The sequence below is a fragment of the Bubalus bubalis genome, chromosome 14 (genome assembly GCF_019923935.1).
Source record: "Bubalus bubalis isolate 160015118507 breed Murrah chromosome 14, NDDB_SH_1, whole genome shotgun sequence".
Taxonomy (NCBI): Eukaryota; Metazoa; Chordata; class Mammalia; order Artiodactyla; family Bovidae; genus Bubalus; species Bubalus bubalis.
This window is the reverse complement of record NC_059170.1, coordinates 71,366,600-71,390,565: the sequence shown is the minus strand read 5'-3', so window position 1 is coordinate 71,390,565 and position 23,966 is coordinate 71,366,600. Positions and strand designations below refer to the sequence as shown.

The 23,966-nt window shown below is 43.7% G+C and overlaps 1 protein-coding gene across 6 annotated transcripts in view; it reads right to left on the bottom strand.

Annotated features, from left to right (window-relative positions):
• Positions 1 to 23,966, bottom strand: part of SFMBT2 (Scm like with four mbt domains 2) — a 177,521-nt gene that overhangs the window by 72,621 nt on the left and 80,934 nt on the right. For all 6 annotated transcript variants that reach the window (XM_025264501.3, XM_025264506.3, XM_025264500.3 and 3 more), the window contains one exon: positions 18,809 to 18,906. In XM_025264501.3, the coding sequence (XP_025120286.3) occupies positions 18,809 to 18,906 (98 nt within the window). The remainder of the gene's footprint in view (positions 1 to 18,808; positions 18,907 to 23,966) is intronic.

Sequence of the window (23,966 nt, the reverse complement as noted above, 5' to 3'; positions counted from 1 at the left end):
GAACAAGAGACTGGTTCCAAATAGGGAAAGGAGTATGGAGAGGCTGTATATTGTCACCCTGCTTATTTAACTTATATGCAGAGTACATCATGAGAAATGCTGGGCTGGATGAAGCACAAGCTGGAGTCAAGACTGCTGGGAGATATATCAATAACCTCAGATAGGCAGATGACACCACCCTTATGGCAGAAAGTAAAGAAGAACTAAAGAGCCTCTTGATGAGAGTGAAGAGGTAAGTGAAAAAGTTGGCTTAAAACTCAACATTTAGAAAATTAAGATCATGGCTTCCGGTACCGTCACTTCATGGCAAACAGATGGGGAAACAATGGAAACAATGAGAAACTTTATTTTCTTGGGCTCCAAAATCACTGCAGATGGTGACTGAAATTAAAGCCATGAAATGAAAAGACGCTTACTCCTTGGAAGAAGTTATGACCAACCTAGACAGCATATTAAAAAGCAGACATTACCTTGCCAACAAAGGTCCTTCTAGTCAAAGCTATGGTTTTTCCAGTAGTCATGTATGGATGTGAGAGTTGCACTATAAAGAAAGCTGAGAGTCAAAAAATTGATGCTTTTGAACTGTGGTGTTGGAGAAGACTCTTGAGAATCCCTTGGACTGCAAGGAGATCCAACCAGTCCATCCTAAAGGAAATCAGTCCTGAATATTCATTGGAAGGACTGATGCTGAAGCTGAAACTCCAATACTTTGGCCACATGATGGGAAGAACTGACTCACTGGAAAAGACCCTAATACTGGGAAAGACTAAAGGCGGGAGGAGAAGGGGACAACAGAGGATGAGATCGTTGGATGGCATCACCTACTCAATGGACAAGAGTTTGAGTTAACTCCGGGAGTTAGTGATGGACAGGGAGGCCTGGCATGCTGCAGTCAATGGAGTTGCAAAGAGTCAGACACGACTGAGTGACTGAACTGAACTGAACTATTGATTATGCCTTATTAATAAACATGAGCTCCAAATTTCAAAAAGGAACTTGGAAATTTTAAAATATATCCTTTTCTGCTCAGACCTAACTTTCACTTTCTTTAGGTCATTTTTTTTTTTTTAATGAAATCTTACAAAAAACTTTTTATTTATTTATTTTTGGCTGTGCTAGATTTTCGTTGCTGTGTGGGCTTTTCTTTAGTTACAGCGAGCAGAGGCTACACCACAGTTCAAAAGCATCAATTCTTCGACTCTCAGCTTTCTTTATAGTCCAACTCTCACATCCATACATGACTCCTGGAAAAACCATAGCTTTGACCAGACGGACCTTTGTTGGCAAGGTAATGTCTGTCTAGGTTGGTCATAACTTCTCTTCCAAGGAGCAAGCGTCTTTTAATTTCATGGCGGCAGTCACCTTCTGCAGTGATTTTAGAGCCCAAGAAAATAAAGTCTGTCACTGTTTCCCCATCTATTTGCCATGAAGTGATGGCACCAGATGCCATGATCTTAGTTTTCTGAATGTTGAGCTTTAAGCCAACTTTTTCACTCTCCTCTTTCATCAAGACTCTTTAGTTCTTCTTTGCTTTCTGCCATAAAGGTGGTGTCATCTGCATATCTGAGGTTACTGATATTTCTCCCAGCAGTCTTGACTCCAGCTTGTGCTTCATCCATCCCAGCGTTTCTCATGATGTACTTTGCATTTAAGTTAAATAAGCAGAGTGACAGTATATAGCCTTGATATACTCCTTTCCGTATTTGGTATCAGTCTATTATTCCATGTCCTGTTCTAACTGTTGCTTCTTGACCTGCCTACAGATTTCTCAGGAGGCAGGTCAAGTGGTCTGGTATTCCCATCTCTTTCAGAATTTTCCACAGTTTGTTGTGATCCACACAGTCAAAGGCTTTGGCATAGTCAATAAAACAGATGTTTTTCTGGAACTCTCTTGCTTTTTTGATGAGCCAATGGATGTTGGCAATTTGATCTCCGGTTCCTCTGCCTTTTCTAAATCCAGCTTGAACATCTGGAAGTTCACGGTTCATGTATTGTTGAAGCCTGACTTGGAGAATTTTGAACATTACTTGCTAGCGTGTGAGATGAGTGCAATTGTGCGGTAGTTTGAGCATTCTTTGGCATTGCCTTTCTTTGGGACTGGAATGAAAACTGACCTTTTCCAGCATTTTCACAGCATCATGTTTTAGGATTTTAAATTTCTCAACTGGAATTCCATCACCTCCACTAGCTTTGTTTGTAGTGATGCTTTCTAAGGCCCACTTGACTTTGTATGCCAGGATGTCTGGCTCTAGGTGAGTGATCACACCATTGTGATTATCTGGGTCATGAAGTTCTTTTCTGTATAGTTCTTCTACGTATTCTTGCCATTTCTTATTAATATCTTCTGCCTCTGTTACATCCATACCATTTTTGCCCTTTATTGTGCCCATCTTTGCATGAAATGTTTCCTTGTTATCTCCAATTTTCTTGAAGAGATCTCTAGTCTTTACCATTCTATTGGTTTCCTCTGTTTCTTTGCACTGATCAGTGAGAAAGGCTTTCTTATCTCGCCTTCCTATTCTTTGGAACTCTGCATTCAATGGGTATATCTTTCCTTTTGTCCTTTGCTTTTTACTTCTCTTCTTTCTACAGCTGTTGGTAAGGCCTTCTCAGACAACCATTTTGCCTTTTTTGTATTTCTTTTTCTTGGGGATGGTCTTGATCATCGCCTCCTGTACAGTGTCATGAACCTCCATCCATAGTTCTTCAGGAACTCTTATCTGATATAATCCCTTGAATCTATTTGTCACTTCTACTGTATAATCATAAGGTATTTGATTTAGGTCATACCTGAACAGTCTAGTGGTTTTCCCTACTTTGTTCAATTTGTCTGAATTTGGCAATAAGGAGCTCATGATCTGAGCCACAGTCAGCTCCCAGTCTTGTTTTTGCTGACTTTGTAGAGCTTCTCCATCTTTGGCTGCAAAGAATATAATCAATCTGATTTCAGTATAGACCATCTGGTGATGTCCATGTGTAGAGTCTTCTCTTGCATTGTTGGAAGAGGGTGTTTGCTATGACCTAACACCCCAAAAAAGATGTTGTTTTCATTATAGGGGACTAGAATGCAAAAGTAGGAAGTCAAGAGATACCTGGAGTAACAGGCGAATTTGGCCTTGGAGTACAGAATGAAGCAGGGCAAAGGCTAATGGAATTTTGCCCAGAGAACACACTGGTATAGCAAACACCCTCTTCCAACACCGCAAGAGAATTCAGTCAGAGAAACATCAAAAACTACATGATTTCTTGATATCCATTCCAATTCTGTGTTCTTCCATCATCCATTCATTTGATCACCATCCACTGAAAACCACTGGGGCACCAAACAGTGAGTTTCCCTGGAGGCTCAGTGGTAAAGAATCTGCCTGCAATGCAGGAGACCCGGATTCAGTCCCTGCATAGGGAAGATCCCCTGGAGAAGGGAATGGCTACCCACTCCAGTTTGATTGCCTGGAGAATTCCATGGACAGAGGAGCCTAAGCCTGGCGATCTACAGTCCATGGGGTCGAAAAGGGTCAGACGTGACTGAACAACTAGCACTCTCACTTCGCTTTCACCACAGACCAGGCCACTCGATGGTGCACAGAATACACACAGTGAAAACTGCGCTTGTAAAAGGCAGAAGGAAGAGACACGCAGAGAACAGCGATGGAAGACGCAGGCTTAGAAGAAAAATTCAGAACAAATACTGTTTTTACTTGTAGCATCAAAAAGCATAACCACCAAGGCACTGGCAGTCCAGGGATTTAAAAGTGTGAAACTTAATTTTGAATATAAAAATCATGATACTTCGGATGACAATGAAATGATTCTGGGAAGGTGGAACAGTAAATTCAGTTAGAGAGGCTGGGTCTTAAAATACTGCACTGAGGTTTTTAGGTATGATCCAAGAAGCAAAAGGAGTCATTCAGCACTCCTAATAAATACAGATTTTTATGATAAAAAAATTCAATGCCAGTGCATTTCCAAATAAGCCAATATACAGACCTTCTGAGCTCAGTGTGTGTGCAAATAAATGCACATACATATGAATGTATGAGAAAAGGCAAAGATATTCTCACTGGAAAACAAATTTAGTTTGAGCCCATTTACTTGGGCTATTAATAGTCAGAGAACACTCGTTCATTTACAGACACCAGCTAATCATTTTTGATTCTAAGGAGAGACTGAGGGGAAGTGTTGCTGACCCTGGAAATGATTCAGAAAACCGATGCTCTGCTGAGAGATAATGGGAAATTCACTGAGGGTTGAAAGATACATCCTGGCTTTTGCAAAGCTCCGAAGAATCCTTCACACCTCTCAATTACTGGATCAAGAATGACGCTGTTCCTGAAATGAGGAGCAAGTAGTAAATCCTCAGGACATTTACAGATGTGCCTGTCACATTCACGCAATACTGTTTATTCAAACGAACCAGAGTCCAGTTAAACTGCTTACGGAAAATCCCCTTTCTTTTAAGACAGGCTGGCAATGTCATTCCCATTTTCATTAATGCCTATACATTTTATTTTTGCCCTGAAGTAGTTTTATATTGATTAGAAGTAAAACACCATTCATTTTACTGAAGGGCTGTCTTACCAGCCTACCTTAACAATCGCTCTTCAGGGAATCTTATTTTCAGTCGAATGACAACGTAAAAGAGATTACTATACACATCAACTTCCATAACCCATGCAAACTTCATCAGCTTTATTTTTCCTAAACCCACAGAGCTTTCACTCTCTCAAGAAATCAGTCCTGAATATTCACTGGCAGGACTGATGCTGAAGCCGAAACTCCAATACTTTGGCCACCTGATGAGAAGAACTGACACACTGGAAAAGACCCTGATGCTGGGAAAGATTGAGGGCAGGAGGAGAAGGGGACGAAAGAGGATGAGATGGCGGGATGGCATCATTGACTGGCTGCACAAGAGTTTGAGCAAGCTCTAGGAGTTGGTGATGGACAGGGAAGCCTGGCATGCTGCAGTCCATGGGGTCGCAAAGAGTCGGACACGACTGAGCAACAACTGAACTGAAGAGTCAGAGACTCTGCACTGACACTAGCTTGGTTTGGATTAAAATATTCAAGCAGGGAGAAACAGTAACAGCAATGAACATATTGTAAACACTTGTGAGCACTTTCCTCGTATTATTATTTTCCCCTCACAGCAGACTACAGGGTAGGATCCATCTTACAGACAGGAAACTAAGACATATAGAGGTTAAGTTACCTAAACAAGGACACATAGCTGACAAGAGAATGCATGTGTGCCTGCTAACTCTGCAACGCCATGGTCTATAGTCCGCCAGGCTCCTCTGTCCATGGGATTCTCCATGCATGAATACTGGAGTGGGATGCCATTTCCTTCTGCAGAGGCTCTTCCAGACTTAGGGATCAAACCTGCATCTTCTATGTCACCTGCACTGGCAGACAGGTTCTTTACCTCTAGCGCCACCTGGGAAGCCAGGATTCAAATCTACATAGTCTGACGCTCTGACGCTAAGAACATGACCTAGCCATCAGATTACGTAGTCGTCTGTGATTAGCCATGGAACAGACTGAGAAGCAAAGACCAAAATGGCTCTTTTCATTTTTCAACTGCTAATAGTTAAGCAAGCAAAAAAATAATAACAATAAATAAAACCCTTATTTACAACCTATATGCTCCTAAGATGCTATTTCAAAGACAGATATTGCCAAGTTAAAAAGTGATAGCTATTAATACTGACCACTTACTGCAAACCTCCAATTACTGCTGTCAATTCACAGCACTTGTCGACGGCTTAAGAAAAAACTGTCAAGATAAAATTCTGACACTAGAATTACCTCCCAATGGTTGTATACAATCAGTTTTCATCAACAATGAACCAGTATTTTTTACTAATTGCTTTCATGTTCTTTAAGGCATGGAGATTGAAGAAATGCATACAGCAAATGCTTACAATGCTCTACAAGTTATCAGTCATCGACACCTATCTGTCATAATGATATCAGTGCTAACCCAGACGGGTTCATCTGATAAATGGAGTTCATCCAGGAAATGTGCCCAGCTGCCAAGTCCACAGGAGTCCCAACCTGCTGGTGGTATTTTCAATACCCTGTATTAAGTGCTAACCTGGGTACAGAATGAAGTAAAAAACATGTGGTTCCCAACACTGAGAATCTTGGAATTTAGTTAGAAAATGAATGAGATGTGAATGAGATGTAATAAAGAAGGCTGGAAAAAAAGTGTGCACAAAATGCAATAGATTTGGCCTTCTGCCCGATGTCTTCCTTTATTTCACCTGTGAGGCAGAGGACATCAGACAACCTCAGAGCATCCCTAGGTACATGCTGGTCCCCGAGATGCCTTTAAAGGGCATCTTTATCTTTAAAGGGACCCTTATGCCTGGGGAAAAAAGCATGACCTGAAAGAATCAAATATCACCATTTAAGAAACACTGCTGCCCAGAGCGGGCTTCCCAGGTGGCGCAGTGATAAAGAATCCACCTGCTGATGCAGGAGACATAAGAGATGCAGCTTCAATTCCTGGGTCGGGAAGATCCCCTGGAGGAGGAATTGGCAACCTACCCCAGTATTCTTGCCTGGGGAATCCCTTGGACAGAGGAGCCTCATGGGCTACAAAAAGTCAGACATGACTGAGCACACACTTCACAGAGCTGCCTGAATATTGGTCACTGGCGGAGCAGCAAAGCTTCAGGGTGAATTCTGAGGTTCTCTATGACAGTGACAAGTGCCAGAGTATCAGCCTACAGAAGGAGGTGAAGAGTACTAACTGAGAGGCAGAAGACAGGGAAAAGAAAGAACATTTTAGGGTCACCTCATCTCCCAAATGCCTCCTTGATCTTAACCCACTGATTGTTCTCCATTCACTTTAGGAGCTGGCAGCGCTTACATGTGGATCACAGGTTCTTCAAACAGCCAAAGCTTCTTGCCAGCCCTGCTTCATTAGATAAATACACTCCACATGATACAAAAATAGGAAGACTGTGGCATGGGGGAGAGGGAGTTTAAACTAAATAACATGACACAATTAAAATATACTCGGTGAAGATTTTCATGTAAGAAAAGCAGTGCCTCACTCCCTGTCCAGAAACCAAACTTTTACAGCCCCAGTCTCACGATTAAATACTCCAGGATTTCCTTCAGCAGTGGCCATTTGGGCCTCAATCTTTAATCTTCTGGTTCTAGTTTTGCTCATGAGGATATAAAAAATGCACAAAAAACAATATGCAATTCAGTCCCCTTGCACATAAGTATCAAAATCTTTTAGCACACCATACACAAAAACACTGCCATACGACCCAGAAATCCCACAGCTGGGCATACACACCAGGAAACCAGAATTAAAAGAGTCATGTGTACCCCCGTGTTCATTGCAGCACTGTTTACAACAGTTAGGACACTGAAGCAACCTAGATGTCCACTGGCAGACAAATGGATAAGGAAGTTGTGGTACACATACACCATGGAATATTACTCAGCTATTAAAAAGAACTCATTTGAATCAGTTCTAATGAGGTGGATGAAACTGGAGCCTATTATACAGAGTGAGGTAAGTCAGAAAGAAAAACACCAATACAGTATATTAACGCATATATATGGGATTTAGAAAGACGGTAAGATAACCCTGTATGCAAGACAGCAAAAGAGACACAGATGTAAACAACAGACTTTTGGACTCTGTGGGAGAAGGTGAGGGTGTGATGATTTCAGAAAACAGCATTGAAACATGTATATTACCATATGTGAAATACATCACCAGTCCAAATCGATGCATGAAACAGGACACTCAAAGCCGGTGCACTGGGACAACCCAGAGGGAGGGGATGGGGAGGGAGGGAGGAGGGGGGTTCAGGATGGGGAGCACATGTACACCCATGGCTGATTCAAGTCAGTGTATGGCAAAAATCACTACAATACTGTAAATAATTAGCCTCCAATTAAATTAATTAATAAAAAAAAGAACATTTCCCAGTATAATTTTTTCAGTTGCAACATGTCAGTTTTTTTTTTGGTCTTCAGGGACCTCAAACATTGCATAAGCATCTTTTCAAAGGCTTCATTTAATTTGCATAATTTCTAAGAATAGGCTTCAGAAAAGTCAAAGGAGGGTTTTAATTAGTCTTACACATATATATTATCAATACACAATGCCCTAGGCCTTAATTCCTTCATTCACATCAGCATGTTCTGTTATGCTAAAAAAAAAATCCAATGCAATTTATCATACGGTTCCTCTTTTGTCTTACCAAAGACCTAGTTCTCATATGGTCATTAGATAATTACCCTCTTTACAATAGTTTCATCTAAAAATGGACATTAAGATGCCAGCATTAATTAAATCAATAGCATTATTATATTTCAATTCCATTGCACTTAATTAAACTCACCCAACTATAAGCTGAACACTAATAAGTATTTCCATTTTTTACTTACAGCTGTAAATACCAATTTTTATCAACTAGTCCTGCATTCAATCAAGTTAAAAAGCAGTCATGAGAAAACCTAGTACTACATACTTCAACCCCAACCACAAAAATTTGTAACAGGTGATTGTAGCAGGACGATTTCCAAAGTTAAGTTCCCAAACTGATACACTGGTTGTTTTAAAACAACAGGGGCAAGGAGAATGCCTTTCATTGATTAATACTTAGAACACCACAAAAGCACTGTAAGTGGCTAGAAATTCAACCTTACTTAAAGCACCACTATAAGGAAAAAAAAAAAAAAAAACAGGAAAACAAACACATAGGTAAACAGTGATTCCGGGAGTGATTACGGGCTTCCATAGAAGTTCAGTAGCAAAGAATCCGCCTGTCATGCAGGAGATATGGGTTGGATCCCTGGGTCAAGAAGATCCCCTGCAGGGAATGGCAACCCACTCCAGTATTCTTGCCTGGAGAATTCCATGAACAGAGGAGCCTGGCGGGCTACAGTCCACGGGGCCATGAGACTTGGAGATGACTTAGCAACTAACCAACAACGAAGTGTGGCAACTGGGATCCTAGTCCCCTGAGCAGACAAATCACAGCAAAGATAACCAAGATGGACTGTATTTTTAAATTCTCAAGTGTTTAGAATTAAAATCAAGACTCTACCTAGCAGCCTGCAGGCAGCAGCACAGGAGCCCCACAATCCAGACTTCACTATTTTTTTTTAAATTATAGTTTCTTTACTTTGCCAGCAAAGGTCCATCTAGTCAAGGCTATGGTTTTCCAGTAGTCACATGGATGTGAGAGTTGGACTATAAAGAAGCTGAGTGCCAAAGAATTGATGCTTTCGAACTGTGGTGTTGGAGAAGACTCTTGAGAGTCCCTTGGACTGCAAGGAGATCCAACCAGTCCATCCTAAAGGAAATCAGTTCTCAATATTCATTGGAAGGACTGATGCTGAAGCGGAAATTCCCATACTTTGGCCACCTGATGCGACGAGCTGACTCAGTTGAAAAGACCCTGATGTTGGGAAAGATTGAAAGCAGGAGAAGGGGACGACTGACGATGAGATGGTTGGATGGCATCACCGACTGGATGGACATGAGTTTGAGTAGGCTCTGGGAGTTGGTGATGGACAGGTAGGCCTGGCATGCTGCGGTTCATGGGGTCACAAAGAGTCAGACACGACTGAGTGACTGAACTGAACTGATAGTTTCTTTAAAACACTGTGTTGGTTTCTGCTGTACAATGAAGTGAGTCAGCCCTAAGTATATAGATCCCCTCCCTCTTGAACCTCCCGTTCCACCCGCTGGGTCATCACAGAACGACGAGCTGAGTTCCCTGTGCTAGACAGCAGCTTCCCACTAGTGAGCTGTCTTGCACAAGGCCGTGTTACCTATGTCAATGCCACTCTCCCAACTCGCCCCACCCTCTCCTTCCCCAACTGCGTCTACATGTCCACTCTCTGTGTCTCTACTCCCTCCCTGCAGATACCTTCATCATTACCGTTTTTTTTAGATTTGTTACATATGTGTTTATGATGTTTGTTCTGAACTCTCGACACAACTGGGCTTTGAGATTTTCACCATTACCTTTCCTGTTGGACCAAGCTGCCCTCTTTAGCAGGTCTCACAAGATTTTTTCCAACACATGTAAAAACAGGTTGTCCCCACTGTGCTTTCTGAGTTCTGTAAAGCACAGGCTACAGTTCAAGAACCCAGAGCATGTGAAAAATAACACACACAAGCCCCTCCTCTGGTTTCTCTAAGTGGCAAAGGGCGGGCATTACATAAACTGATGTGATTCACCATCCCAGAGAGGCTGTCCTGCCTGAGTCTTTAAAGAGATAAGAAAGACAAAGAAAGTGGGGGAATTGCAGAGACTCAGCTCCCAGGCCTGGGTGTGCGGGACCAGAGTCCACGTTAGGGCAGCCCAGGGCCCACCACTGGGCAGCAACTCTGAGGTCAAGTCAGCAACACCAGCAGTATCACAGGGCTCCAGCCCCCAGGCCAGTGAGAACATGATCTGCTGTCTAAGACAGGCTCTCTTTCAAAGAACCATTGGGTTTTAGTTGACGAGAAAGAAAGAGTCACCATGTGTCACACAAACATTTTGTTCAGTCGCTAAGTCGCATCTGACTCTTTGTGACCCATGAATTGCTCCTCTTTGCTTCACTGTCTCTCGGAGTTTGCTCAAATTGATGTCCATTGAGTCAGTGATGCTATCTAACCATCTCATCCTCTGCCGCCCCCTTCTCCTTTTGCCCTCAATCTTTCCCAGCATCAGGGTCTTTTCCAACGAGTTGGCTCTTCACATCAGGTGGCCAAAGTACTGCTTCATTATTTGGTATCAGACATGCTGCTGGGTGGAACAGGGACTGTCATGCTCAATAAATTAAGTTCAGGCCCTACAGAGGGGGCCTCAAGCAAATTCTGGAAGAATCCAAGGGTCCCACCTGAAGGCCAAGTTCAGCTACGAGTCTTATGGTGTTGCTGTATTTAGCTGCCCAAGAAGGGAAGAAGTCGGTCGCCATAGAAACCGTAACCTGACAACCTGTGGTAACAGCGGTTCACACTGTCTCTTACCCCTTCGGCCACACCAGACAGAATGAGAAAGGAAAGCTCTCTTGGCTACTCTTGACCTTCTCTCTCTGGCCTGTGACCTTGGTCTCAGATGAGAAAACAGACGAGGGTTTCTCGTCTTAACTAAGGGTTAAGTTGACAAACACACCAACAGGTACATAATTCAAAGTTGGAAAGAGCTAAAGAAATAACAGACGTGGATTGTTCCATGTGTTATGAGCACAGCCTGTACACTCTGAGCAGTGAAGAAATACGTGCACGGAATGTCTGTCTTTATGTGTCTGTGGGGAAAAAAATCACAATGGCCACACAGAGCATCTTTTTTTCTCAATTAGCCTTTTCTCAGTGGTCCCTTCTCTCTGTTTATCAAACATAAACTTACGGGAAAACAAGGAGCAATGAAAAGTGAGACAGGCATCACCTAAGATGAAACCAAACTAGGCTTAACTTACCACTTTGTCCTTAGTAGAAGCCCCTTATTTACAGATGTCAAGGGCACTTAACATCTATAATGCATTGTCAGTTATAGATACATAATTCTGGATCCATTCAACCGCTACCCAAGTCAGAGACGACAGAAGCTAAGATGTGAGGGGGTCACCAGGAGACTGGGAGTCTTATCCAAGTACTGCACCAGGCACACCTTTCACCTGCTGTGAGTCCTGACAAAGTCAAAGCCTCAACTCTCACGACCCTGAACCCCTTTAACCTCCACCACAGCCACATGTATTGATGGGAAGCTGGTCAAGGCAGCCACGATGGATGGGAACTTTTATCCAAGTAGAGACTTGTACTTATGTCTTCACTAACCTACTCAAGAAGACGTACTGAGTGCTTCCTATGGCTGAAGTGTTCAAGGCGCCAGCTCATGAAAATAGAAGCAATCTGCTCTCGTGGAACGTACATTCCAGGGAGAAGAAATGGAGCAGACCCAGAGAAAGCAACCTGATGCAGACAGCGTCAGGGGATAAATGCCAAGCAGGCTGCGAGGCTGGATAGACGGCGTAGGATGCTTTTTCTGACTTTAAGCAGAGACTTGAAGACAGTGAGGGGGGTGAGTAGGGAAAATCACACTCCAGGTAGAGCATCATCGCAAAGGCCTGTGAACGGGCATCTCTGTGCCCTGGATGGATGGCAGAGGCTGGTGGCAGAGCAGAGCTGATGAGGCCTGTGAGCAGCAGAGGCGCTCAGAGAGCACGTGGGGACCCCAGCATCACACAGGAATCTGATCAGGAACCACACAGCAGAGGAGTGACATGATCTGAATCCTGTTTCAGAACAATCCGTCTGGCTGCTCTCAAAACAGACTGCAGAGGGGCCGTGAGTGAACAAGCCCGGAAACAAATTCTGAGATGGATGTAAGAGTCCAGGGAGGATAGTAGCTTGGACTAGGGTGCAGGTGGCGGACACAGTGAAGGGTGAGTGGACTCAGGATTCTGGATTCTGCCAGCAGAGCCAAGAGGCTCCTAGACGAGCGGAATGGAGGCGTGCAGACAAGAACCGGCACAGGCAGCAGGCCTGAGACAGGCCTGCCTCCAGGGTCAGGAGGCAGGTTAACAGGACCCAACAAGGACGTGAAATCTTCCCTAAATGTGAGAGTGGCCCGCTGCGTCCACACAGTTTGTACCAACCATACAGTTTATACCAACACCCCTAGTTTCCCTCCAGGCGACCAGAAGATGGGTGCCTGCTGGGCAAAGGGCACCTACAACTGTCTGCCCCCCACGACTGCCCCGGACACTCCGAGTCTCTCCCGAGCATCCCCAGGACGTGGTGGGCCAACGTGCTGCGGGAGGAATTAAGACCATCCTGTGCACTTTCTCTGGAAGAGGACTCCAGGTAAATAAGCGTGTGTGTGGGGGGGGTTTCCAGCATTCACTGCCTTTGCTGATTTTGCCAGCTATCTTTTATTCTTTTTAAGGAAACTTTTTTTTCTTCTGTAATTTTACTTGTTTTTGGCTGTGCTGGGTCTTTTTTGTTGCGTGGGCTTTCTCTAGCTGTGGGGGCTCGGAGCTGATCTCTAGCTGAGGTGCACGGCTTCTCACAGCAGTGGTTTCTCTTGCTGCAGAGCACAGGCTCTAGGTAGGGTTCACTGGCTTCAGCAGCTGCAGCTCCTGGGCTCTAGAGCACAGGCTCAATAGTCGTGGTGCACGGGCTTAGTTACTCCTGGCATCTGTGATCTTCGTGGATCAGGGATGGAACCCATGGCTCCAGGGTTGGCAGGCAGATTCTTTATCACCAAGCCACCAGGGAAGCCCCTTGCCTGCTGGATCCCTCTCTGTAATAAACTACAGCCGTGATTACAGCAACCTTGAGTCCTGGTGAATTACCAAACCGAGGAGGGGGTAGGGGGCAGATCCGAGGCCCCTGACCTGGGAAGCATACTGGGGTTTCCGGCCCCCACCTCAGTTCTTCACTTAGAGCTCCCTTGACTCTCCCGCATGTCTCTAAATAGCTTCTTCCGCATTTCACATTGAGGATTTAAGCTTTTTTTGTTGCTGCTAACGAATGGAAAAAAGTATTCAAACAATTTCGCTTCTTTAAGAGGTAAAAATGAAGAATGGACCTTAGTGACATTTCAAAGAACGTTCTTCCCTTGCAATTACGAGGTGTGGTCACGAATGAGGTGCTCTGAAGAGCTCCTGCTGTTCCTGGGCTGAGCATCTGTATTCCTCTAAGGAAAAAAGGCCTGTATTTCAATCACCTGGCAAATTAGGAACTGCTGTTTCTCATTTGCAGGTCTTTTTGATGTATATGGGAGTTGTCCGTGAAACCTCTGTAATTTAACATTTGCAAACAAGAGGGGTCACCATGGCAGATTACAATTTATTTATAAGAAATGCAGAAAATGAAAAGCAGCAGTAATTATAAAAGGCTTATGAGTGTCTCGTATATGAAACACTACATTGATTATCATTAGATTCTTATGGTCTAGTCTCCCTTGGTCCTATTTTTAAAATTTAACTAAATTCCCTCAAATCCACTCTTTATATTTTAATACATACTTCCTGAATTAGAACTGAAGCAGGTAAGAAACCACTGGCCAAAAACTGATTTAGCCTTGTCCTTCATTTTTCATGACAAAAAAACTCTTAAGAGAAACCTACCCTGGTAGTCCTTTGTGAAGACAAAAGTAAAAAGTTTTCATTGAAACTGGGGCATTTCACTTTATTTGACAGTGGGATGTATCCTAAGTTAAGTATATGATGGCTTACAAAGGTAACATAAAATGTTAAAAAAAAAAAAAAGCCAGTGAGAGGCCTTGCTGATTTGTAGCACAGAAATATATACCTAATATTTTCTCTCAAATCAATTAGTATTGTTTTGGGGATTAGTCTTTATCAAATCTATTGGGTCTCTAAATGACGAGACTGGTTTTCAAGAACAAAAGTTCACTATTTATTTTCCAATAACAAAAAATATTTTTTTAATCCCTTCCCCATTTTTGGCACCCATTTCATTAACTACTTACGTTTCTTCTGAAGATACATTTTGAAATTTATCTGCACTTTTCAAATAGGGAAGTCAGAATTCTCAGTAAAATATGGCATCTGAAAATCATTTAATGTCCTCTCTCAAATCAAGGGCAATAAATTGTCTCTTGTTTTAATTCAACTGCTAAGAGAGTTTGAATCTCATCCCATGCCCCCATGTAACATATCTGAATAATTTACCTCCATGCATGTGGAATTACTCAGTAGAAAATACTACTCTGTGGTTTCTGAGATTACTGTACATACATGAAATATGGTTGTCCTGGGTAGAACCGCATCTCTTTACAAAAAAATGCACATCCACCAAGAACCTGTGAATCTGACCTGGTTCGGAAAAAGGGTCCCTGCTGCTGCTCTCAAGTGAAGCGGAGGTCACAAGGCGTCAGCACGGGCCCACACTGAATGATCGGTGACCCCACAGGGGAAATCTGGACAGACACGCAGGGAGAAGGCCACAGGGAGAGGGAGGCAGAGCCTGGGCTTCTGCGGCAGTCACATCCAAGCAACAGCAAGGACCGTGGGCAGCCCCCAGAAGCGAGGACAGACTCCAGGGACCACTCTCCCTCAAAGCCTTCTGGGGGGCGCGCGCTGCCGACCCCTGGGTATTCACTGCAGCCTCCACGACCGCGACAAAGTGCATTTCATTGTTTTCAGCTCCACAGCTTGTGGCACGTTATTACAACGGTCAGGCAACCAACACGGTGGTCGTTCTCAGGATTTCAAAATTAACTGCACAAACATTCACTGCATACAAAGTCTGGTTCAGAAAATTTCCCCTTTCTTTTCCACCAAACTGAAATAAAAGGTAACATTTATAAAAGTGTTTCATAAGCTTTAAGAACACAGAATTTTTTCAATTCAGCCAATTTTTATTTATTAAGTGCCCACTCCATACGCCCTTAGGCCCTCTGAAAAACAGAAAATATTCAGTACCTACTCTTTTAAAGCAGCGACTGTACAGCACAGGGAACTCTGCTCAATATTCTGTAATACTTTAAGTGGGAAAAGAATTTTAAAAAGAATAGACACATGTGTATGTGTAACTGAATCATTTTGCTGTACACCTGAGACTAACATAACATGGTTAATCAACTATACTCCAAAGTAGAATATTTTTTAAAAAGCAACTGTTCATTATAAACAAAATACTGAGGATGAGGACAATTCTCAGGTACTCCATGAAAATAACATGGTTTCTAATAGAAAACATTAAAGGGACAGAAGGAGGTAACTGTTATTTTTGAGAAAAATATAAACAATTATGAAACCCTGGAACAGGGTCAAGAGCACTATGCAGAGTAGCTACTCAATAAACAGCTAACAAGTTAGTTAATTATTAGTTAAAAATATACATGTGTGCTGTGTTGCTTTGGTCATGTCTGACTCTTTACAACCCCAAGGATTGCAGCCCACCAGGCTCCTCTATTCATGGGATTTCCCAGGCAAGAATACTGGAGTGGGTTGCCACACCCTCCTCCAGGGGATTTTCCCGATCCAGGGTTAGAACCCATGTCTTTCACATCTCCTACATTGACAGGCAGGTTATTTACCACTAGCACCACCTGGGAATCCCCTACAAATATATAAGAATTATTAATGTTTATATATTTTGAATCTTGGTATTCATAATTCTAAATAATAAATCTGCATATCCAATGACTCTGTGACTATTCATATATTATTAACTCGAAATATTTCAAATCAATGAGTAAAATGAATTTGTCCATTCAAAAATTCATTCCATATTTGAGAAATATTTACTGAGTATGATTATAGCCAAGGAGTTACGTTTCACTGAATGAATGATGTGAGAACTTTACCCTACAGTCCGAGCTACAAGACTTAAAAAAAAAGGGAGTCCCGGATGAAGATGGCAGATTAAAAACCCACATTAATTTCACCTCTTCCTAGATGCTAACCAAAATTACAGTAAAGTTTTTTAAAGACACAGAGCCACTCAATCAGCAACTAAAGAACCGAAGCTAAGGACCTCCCTGGCAGGCCAGTAAGACAGAATGTGGTTAAGACTCCATTGCAGGGGAAGTGGGTTCAATCCCTGATCGGGGAACGAAGATCCCACATGCTGCTCGGTGCAGCCAAAAGAAAAAAAAAAGAGAGAAGCTAAAACACACATGAACAAGAAATAACTAAACTTACTCAACAGAGCCAAATCTCAAGCCTCCTGCAGGAGAGCTGAGACCCAGTCCTATGAACAGGGCAGAACCTTCAGAAGGCTCAGAAACCAGTAACAGCAGGTATGTCTGAAACTGCGGGTGAATGGCAGGTGATAAAGCAAGAAGCGTGCAGGGCTGTCTGAGAGGCAGTCAGACCCCAGGTATCCTTCCCTCCCCAACTCTACAGACCAGGGGTCCCCAAGTCTCCTGTGAAGAGGATGAAGCAGGTGGCTCCTAGTCTGTGGGTGCAGGTACATACAAACTCAAGGTGGAAACCCCGAGCCCTCTTCCTGCCACCCAGCTTCTAGAATGCAGGCAGCTGGACCTGAACCCCTGGTGGGAAGCTGAAATTCTCCTCCTTAGAAATCAGCTAAAGAGAAAAAATCATCATACAAAGAAGAGGCTCCCGTACAAAGGAGGTCCTGCTACACGGCCCAGCCCCGCCCTCAGCGTCCACATCTCCCTCTTACTCCAGAGCATGGTGAAGGATTCTCAGACACCCAAGGACAGCCTCGAGCGAGAATGGCACAAACCAAAAGCAACGCGGAGAAAGCAAACTATTTCGGGAGAAAAAAAAACTTGACAAAGTCAGTAATTCCAACAAGAAACACTCATGATTCCAGGCTGAAAGAACAGGAGGCCATAAACAGGAGCAGTCACAGAAAAAATTGCCAAACAAGTGCTCGTGGAAACACAACAGCACACGTGAGTGGAGAACACGTCTGACAGCAGAGCAGACGGAGCAGAACACGAAAAACTGAAATGAAGGGAAAAAAGTTACAGTGCCAGGCTGAGAGCCCCACATCCACATAGTCACAGGTGAAGAAAATAAGAGAGACGGAAGACAGGACTTGAGAAGAAACACCTCCAAAATTAAAAGGCATGAGCGGCGGTCACCCAACGTACCCTGCACTCTGGATGGACACAGACACCTATAAAGGTCAACCGTCGTGAAATTTCAGAACAGTGGAGAAAAAGAGAATATACGGTGCCAGAGGAGGAAAGGAAGAATGAGTAACTCCGGATTCTCGACAAAAGGGACAGCCGACCTAGAATTCTAGACCCAAGCTATCAGAGACGTACGGAGACAGAATCACAACTCTTTCAGTCCCTCAGGATGAGGGCAGGGGAGGCTGGGCTGTATTTTATCATCTTCGTAACCTGAGGACAAAACGGCCGAGTAAGCCAGCTCCAGATTGTTAATGACACCTGACTCGTCCTGACCACGCTCTGAAGAAGGTCTCAGGGCCCCCTTGAGGCCCCGCTGCCCAGAGCAGATGGGAAAGTTCAAGTCATTGCACAGAAACGCGGTGCTGGGTGTGTTCTGAGAACCGGAGGTGGATAAGCAGAGACTGTAAACCGACGGACTGCAGTCTGCGTTACTAAGGGATGTCCAGCACCTGCAGTTCAGGACGCAGTCTGGCTGATGACCCAACTAACTCCCCAAGGTTAGCTCAGGACTGTGCCTACCTAACTTCCCTGAAAACTCAGTGGAAGGTGAGGCCCGTTTAGCACCCAGGCCATGTCCGGCTATCTCCACTCCAGAGAGCAAGAAAATGCCGTCTCCTCCAACAATCAGGGCTGGTCTTGCTCCTCATGTACACGGTCAAGAGTAAGTCGTGTAATGTTAAGGAAAACATAGGTAGGTAGTAACAGGAACAGACAGGCAAGGACATGGTTAACACCAAAGTCAGGGATCTGGTTACCCAGAACCAGCAGTTGTCTGAGCCATCGTGGGAAACATTTTTTTATCAAACAAATAACAAAATTAGATTGCTCTATTTTTTTTGGTTTCTTTGGTAAGGAGTGAGAGGGTGAAAATGCGATTTCTATAATCTTATATGATGGGAAAAAAAACCTGTAAATCTTGAAAAAAAAAATTTAGTCAGATTCGGATTATCTCATAATATCCTTATTAATTATTTAATAAAAAGGTTTTAAGCATTATCTTGGAACGTGGGTATTTGGGAAGATTATAAAACCGAGCGAAATGGAACAGACAGCGTTTTAAACAGTTAAAATGAACACCAGTCAAGAAGGTACCTTTTTAAATAGCGGGAAGTACTGGGAGGCAGGCAACTCCTTAAAACAGGGTTTATTCTCGAAAAGAGTAGATAAATTGCTAGGAATCAACATCTTACCTTAAACACTTCCATTGGAAGAGGAAACTTAGCAGCGTCAATAAGAGATTTCTCCAGAGCACGTTTCCACTCTGAGTCCGTCTTCAAAGGATAGATTTCTGTATCAACAGCAAATCACATAAGAGTTTAAGGGCTGAAACGTTCTACCGGGTGGTTCTTTGCTCAATTTTATCTTCTCAGGGTTTCATAATAACTTGGCAGGCTCAGCGGCCGTAAGCATTCACACTCTGCCCGCCATAAAAAGCCACCTGCTAAAGAGATTTCCTTAAGTTAAATAGCAACTTGGGACTCCGCGATCCGAAATAAAGAATCAACTTAACAGGGCTCTTCTTCAGGGACTACCTGCATGCATTCTGTATGTAATTTGATGGAATACGGCACGTTCATCACACCTTCATCCATCCTCAGCCCCAAATTCCACACATCACCAGGGAAGTCATATCCAATGATGAAGAACTTATTATCTGGTAAGTTTCTAAATAAGAAAAGACTCTTGTCTTGCATTTTTGGTTATTACAGCCTATTACTCACTAAATCTCTAAGCTCTCATATGCTAAAAATAGTCCACATAAGCCAGGAAATTATAAAAAGGTAGATTAAAATTTACCAACCAAGTTTAATATTTGCACTTGACATGTTGCTAACACATCACATGGAGCCCAGGTTTCTGCCCACGGTGGGGAGAAGGGATTTACGAAGGGAGGTTACACTGTCTGAATGCAAAATTAGAAGAACAAAACTGGTGAGCGCTGTTTTTACCAGTTGCTGAAACTGCAGGGGAATTTTATGATCTGATCTCAACAGATTTAAGACCTTATCAAAATAGGATTTGCAGAAGCACTCACTTGCAGGAGATATGTTTATACCTTCGCTATATCAACTCAGGCTACTTCAGACAGATAGCTAGGATATGAATATCAATTTAAGCACAGTTAAAAGGCAACATTAAGCCTTTGGGGCTGTATTTTTAATTTCTTGCATGTCTGCTTTTTAGCAGGCAGCCATATATTTTGATGCTCATAGTGTCTGAACTCACCTTGAGCTTGAACCGCCTGTGTTTTAGCAGTTTATTCGGTCTTTGCCGACTATCACAATTATGGTGGGCAAGCAGTGCTGCCAGAGGGGCCAGGTTATCAATGCCCTGCCTACCGTCACTCGTGTCAGCTATGTCAAGTCCCATAAAGGATACTTAATGACAGGACAGACTCTACTTGTATAAATTGTCTATATTCCCTCCTAGCCTTTTATTTATGCTCTTACACCTCTGCAGAATTCTTTCCCCAAATTTGGTATTTCGGTATCAGAGCAAAAATAGAATGAGATTCTTTTTGGTAGACACATTCAGGGGAATATAGTAAGCCACTCCCCCAATAAACACCTTTGCAGAGAATGGTCCCTCCAACCTCCACAGGTGAGAAGGCGGGGAGCCAGAGGGAGAAAGTACTTATCACAAGGTCCCACAAAGAAAGAAGAGGGACCAATTCACGGAGCCTTATGAAGTGTCCCGGGAGGGTGAGGGGGATTCCCTGGGATGCACTGGTGCTCCAGCTCAGGGTGCTGCATCAAAACCTCGGGAAAGAGGAAGGCAGTTCAGGTTTCTGGAAGCACAGCCCAGAGGACACCAAGCGCGGCAGCTCAAGAGGGGGAAAGATGCGCCAAACGTGCTCAGTCGCTCAGTCCTGTCCGTCCCTTTGTGACCCCGTGGACTGTAGCCCACCAGGCTCCTCTGTCTATGGGGATTCTCCAGGCAAGAATACTGCAGTGGGTCGCCATGCCCTCCTCCAGGGGATCTTCCCAACCCAGGGATCGAACCCACGTCTCCCACGTTGCAGGCGAATTCTTTACCAGCTGAGGCACCAGGGAAGCCCCAAGAGAGGGGGGCAGGAGGGAACAACAAACAAGATCCTGGACTTCCTAAGTAAAATAAAACAAACCCACTTTTCTAGGGTTCTGGAAGCAGGTCAATGGGGAGCTCAATGTTGTAATAAAAGGAGAACCAAATCATACAAAAGGAGAGTGACTTCTAAAGACAAGGTTAAAGGAAGGTCTGCAGACATACAGGGAAAGAAAAAAGAAGAGAAAGTACCGCTCCCTGAACTCCCAAGGCCTGTAACTGAGGACTCTTGAGGCAGGAGGAGCCCCTGAGACAGACAGGAGGGTAAAAAAAGAGTGGTTAAAAATTACCCAAGGCTGAGTAACTAGACTCCAACAACAAAAAAAATTTTTTTAAATACTAAGATAAAAGGGCTGCTGAGTATCACCAAATAATATGCTGAAATTGAACAAGTGGGATTATGGTCTGACAAATTATTACATAAGTTAATGTAATCTTTACCTCTAAAGAGAAAGGTAAGAGAAACCATACTTAACCAAAGAAAGGTAAAGAGAAACCATAATTAACCAGAAAATTAAAAAAAAAAATTATTCAGGACCAGAGCAACGAAAACCCAACATGGTCAAGATCCAAACTCAGATCTGAGCAAGGAGATGGGCAGCGATTTCTCTGGGGCTCAGAGAAATGCTCACAGCCCCTCCTGACAGCTGGCAGAACAGGACTGGACCAGTCGTGTCACCCCAGGGAGCTGCGTCCACCTGATGCCATGTCTGTTCCAGCAAACCAGAGAGAAGTGTCATATAGCCTAGTACTTTGATCTGAATATAGGTCCCCCTAAAATTCATGTTGAAATACTCAAGGTGATGGCCTTAGGAGCTGGGGCCACTGGGAGGTGACGAGATCATGAGAGTGGACCTCCCAAGATGGAATCAGTGTCCTTTTATAAGAGAGACCCCAGAAAGATCCCTACCCTTTCCTCCAGGTGAGAACACAGTGAGCAGACACGTCTACGAACCAGGAAGTAGGTCCTCATCAGACACTGAATCTGCTGGTGCCCAGATCTTGGACATCCAACCTCCAGAGCTGGGAGAAATCAATGTCTCTTGTTTATAAGCCCCTCTTTCCTATCTGTTACAGCAGCTGGAATGAAGGAAGATACCTAGGAGATCCCGCCAGACTTTCATCTCTGTCCTACAATCTCAAGATGCTTTGCCTTCATGCTAAGGATATTAAATTCTAATACAGAATTTAATCCCACGGCAGGGCACACTGTCTTAAAAGGTGAAAAATTAGCTGCAGTTTTGTCAGTACCCTCGGCCACCTGCAGAAGTTAAACACCTCCTAGTTTCAACAAGCAGAGAACAATAGTCTGTTTGTGTGTTTCATTAAATGGAGCGGTGCTTGGTTATGCCAGAAAGTTTATGGGCAATAAATAGCACCATTAAAAGAACATAAAACATGTTTTTAAAGTGATCGTGTTGCTGATAATTAAAGAGTGTATCATGTCCATTTCTGTTGGTAAGAAGTTAAGAGGCAATTAAAACCCGTCCTGACTCATCTTGAACTAGAAACCTAAGTGAAAACGAGGTGTCCACCTCTGCAGACTGGCCATCCATCTCATGGAAAGCGCAGGAAGAGGGACGAGTGAAATACTCATCTCACAGGCCGAGGTAAGCACAGGCTTGGAGGGGCAATCCTCTTTATTTATGCACCCCATATCCCCCCACTCCTCCTTCTCCACCAGCCTCGGACCAGTGAGGAAAGGCTCGCCTGTGCTTCTTCATAGATGCTGGGAAGTACTGTGGATTGAATGCTTGTGTCCTCCCAAAATTTGTATGTTGAAGCCCTAACCCCTTGAGGTCATGGAGCTTTGGGAAGTAATTAGGTTTAGATGGGGTCAGGAGGGTGGGGCCCCCGTGATGGAATTAGTGCCCTGGCAAAAGGAGACACCGAAGAGCTCTCTTTCAAGTACATGCTCGCTCTCTCTCAACATACAGATAGAGATATGCATATATATACATCTCCATGCACACATGGAGAAGAGGCCAGGGGACTTCTCTGGCGGTCCAGTGGTTAACGCTTCATGCTTCCAGTGCAGGGGATGTGAGTTTGATCCTTGGTGGAGAAATAAGATCCCACATGTCATGCAGCACGGCCAGAAGATTAAAAAAGAAGAAGAGGCAGCCAGGTGAGGACCCAGCAAGAAGGCAGCCATCTACAAATCAGGAAGAGAATCCTCACCAGCACTCAACACTGCTGATGCTCTAACCCTGAACTCCCATCCTCCAGAACTGGGGATTTGTGTTTTTCAAGGCTCAACCCCTCAGTCAATGGTATTTTGTTAAGGCAGCCCAAGCTAAGATAAAAAATAATGATTGTTTTTGGAATAAGAAACAGTTCATGTAGGAAGCATCTGAATTAGATTCAGAAACATCTAGCTACAGGCACTATCTAAAATAAAAAGAAGGTGGGGGGGATGGTTGACATAAAGATTTTGAAGGGAAAAGATATACAAAAGGATATAGAGATAAGGATTTAAGGATTTTTCTTAAACTTCAGAAGTTTCATCTCTTTAGTTTCTGCAAAAACATGTCAGATTCTATCTGCTTTCTAAACCTCCAAGAACACAAAAGCAGGTGATGGGGGGAGGGGAGGGGAGGGAGGTGAGAGGGGGGTTCAGGATGGGGGTATACATGTATGCTGCTGCTGCTGCTGCCAAGTCACGTCAGTCGTGTCCGACTCTGTGCGACCCCATGGACTGCAGCCTACCAGGCTCCTCCATCCATGGGATTTTCCGGGCAACAGTACTGGAGTGGGGTGCCATTGCCTTCTCCCGTATACATGTATACCTGTGGCCTATGCATGTTGATATATGGCATAAACCATCACAATATTGTAAAGTAATTATATTCCAATTAAAATAAATTTAAAAATTAAAAACAGGTGGGGCCTCTCAATGACCCCTGGACATTTAAGTAAGCCTACTTAAATTTCTTAGAAAATCAAATACAATCTTAATACTCTAATCACAGATTGAATATTTAGAAAACACCAATCACCTGAGTAACAGCAGCAAAGCAAACATGGGGAGACTCCCATTTTACAGATGTGAAAACTGAGGTTCAAAGTAGAGGAACTCACCCAGAGGCTCTGCGGCCGTGACAAAGTGGAAGGAGAGGCCCACTTGGACCCTGACTCCAAGCCCAGGTTCCTTCCCCTCTGTCAGGTTTCTCAAACTCTAGTCACATGGGGACCTTTTTAAAGGAAGAAATTCCCATCCTGAACGCCACAGACCTCATATCCTGGAGCTGTCCGAGGTGTTAG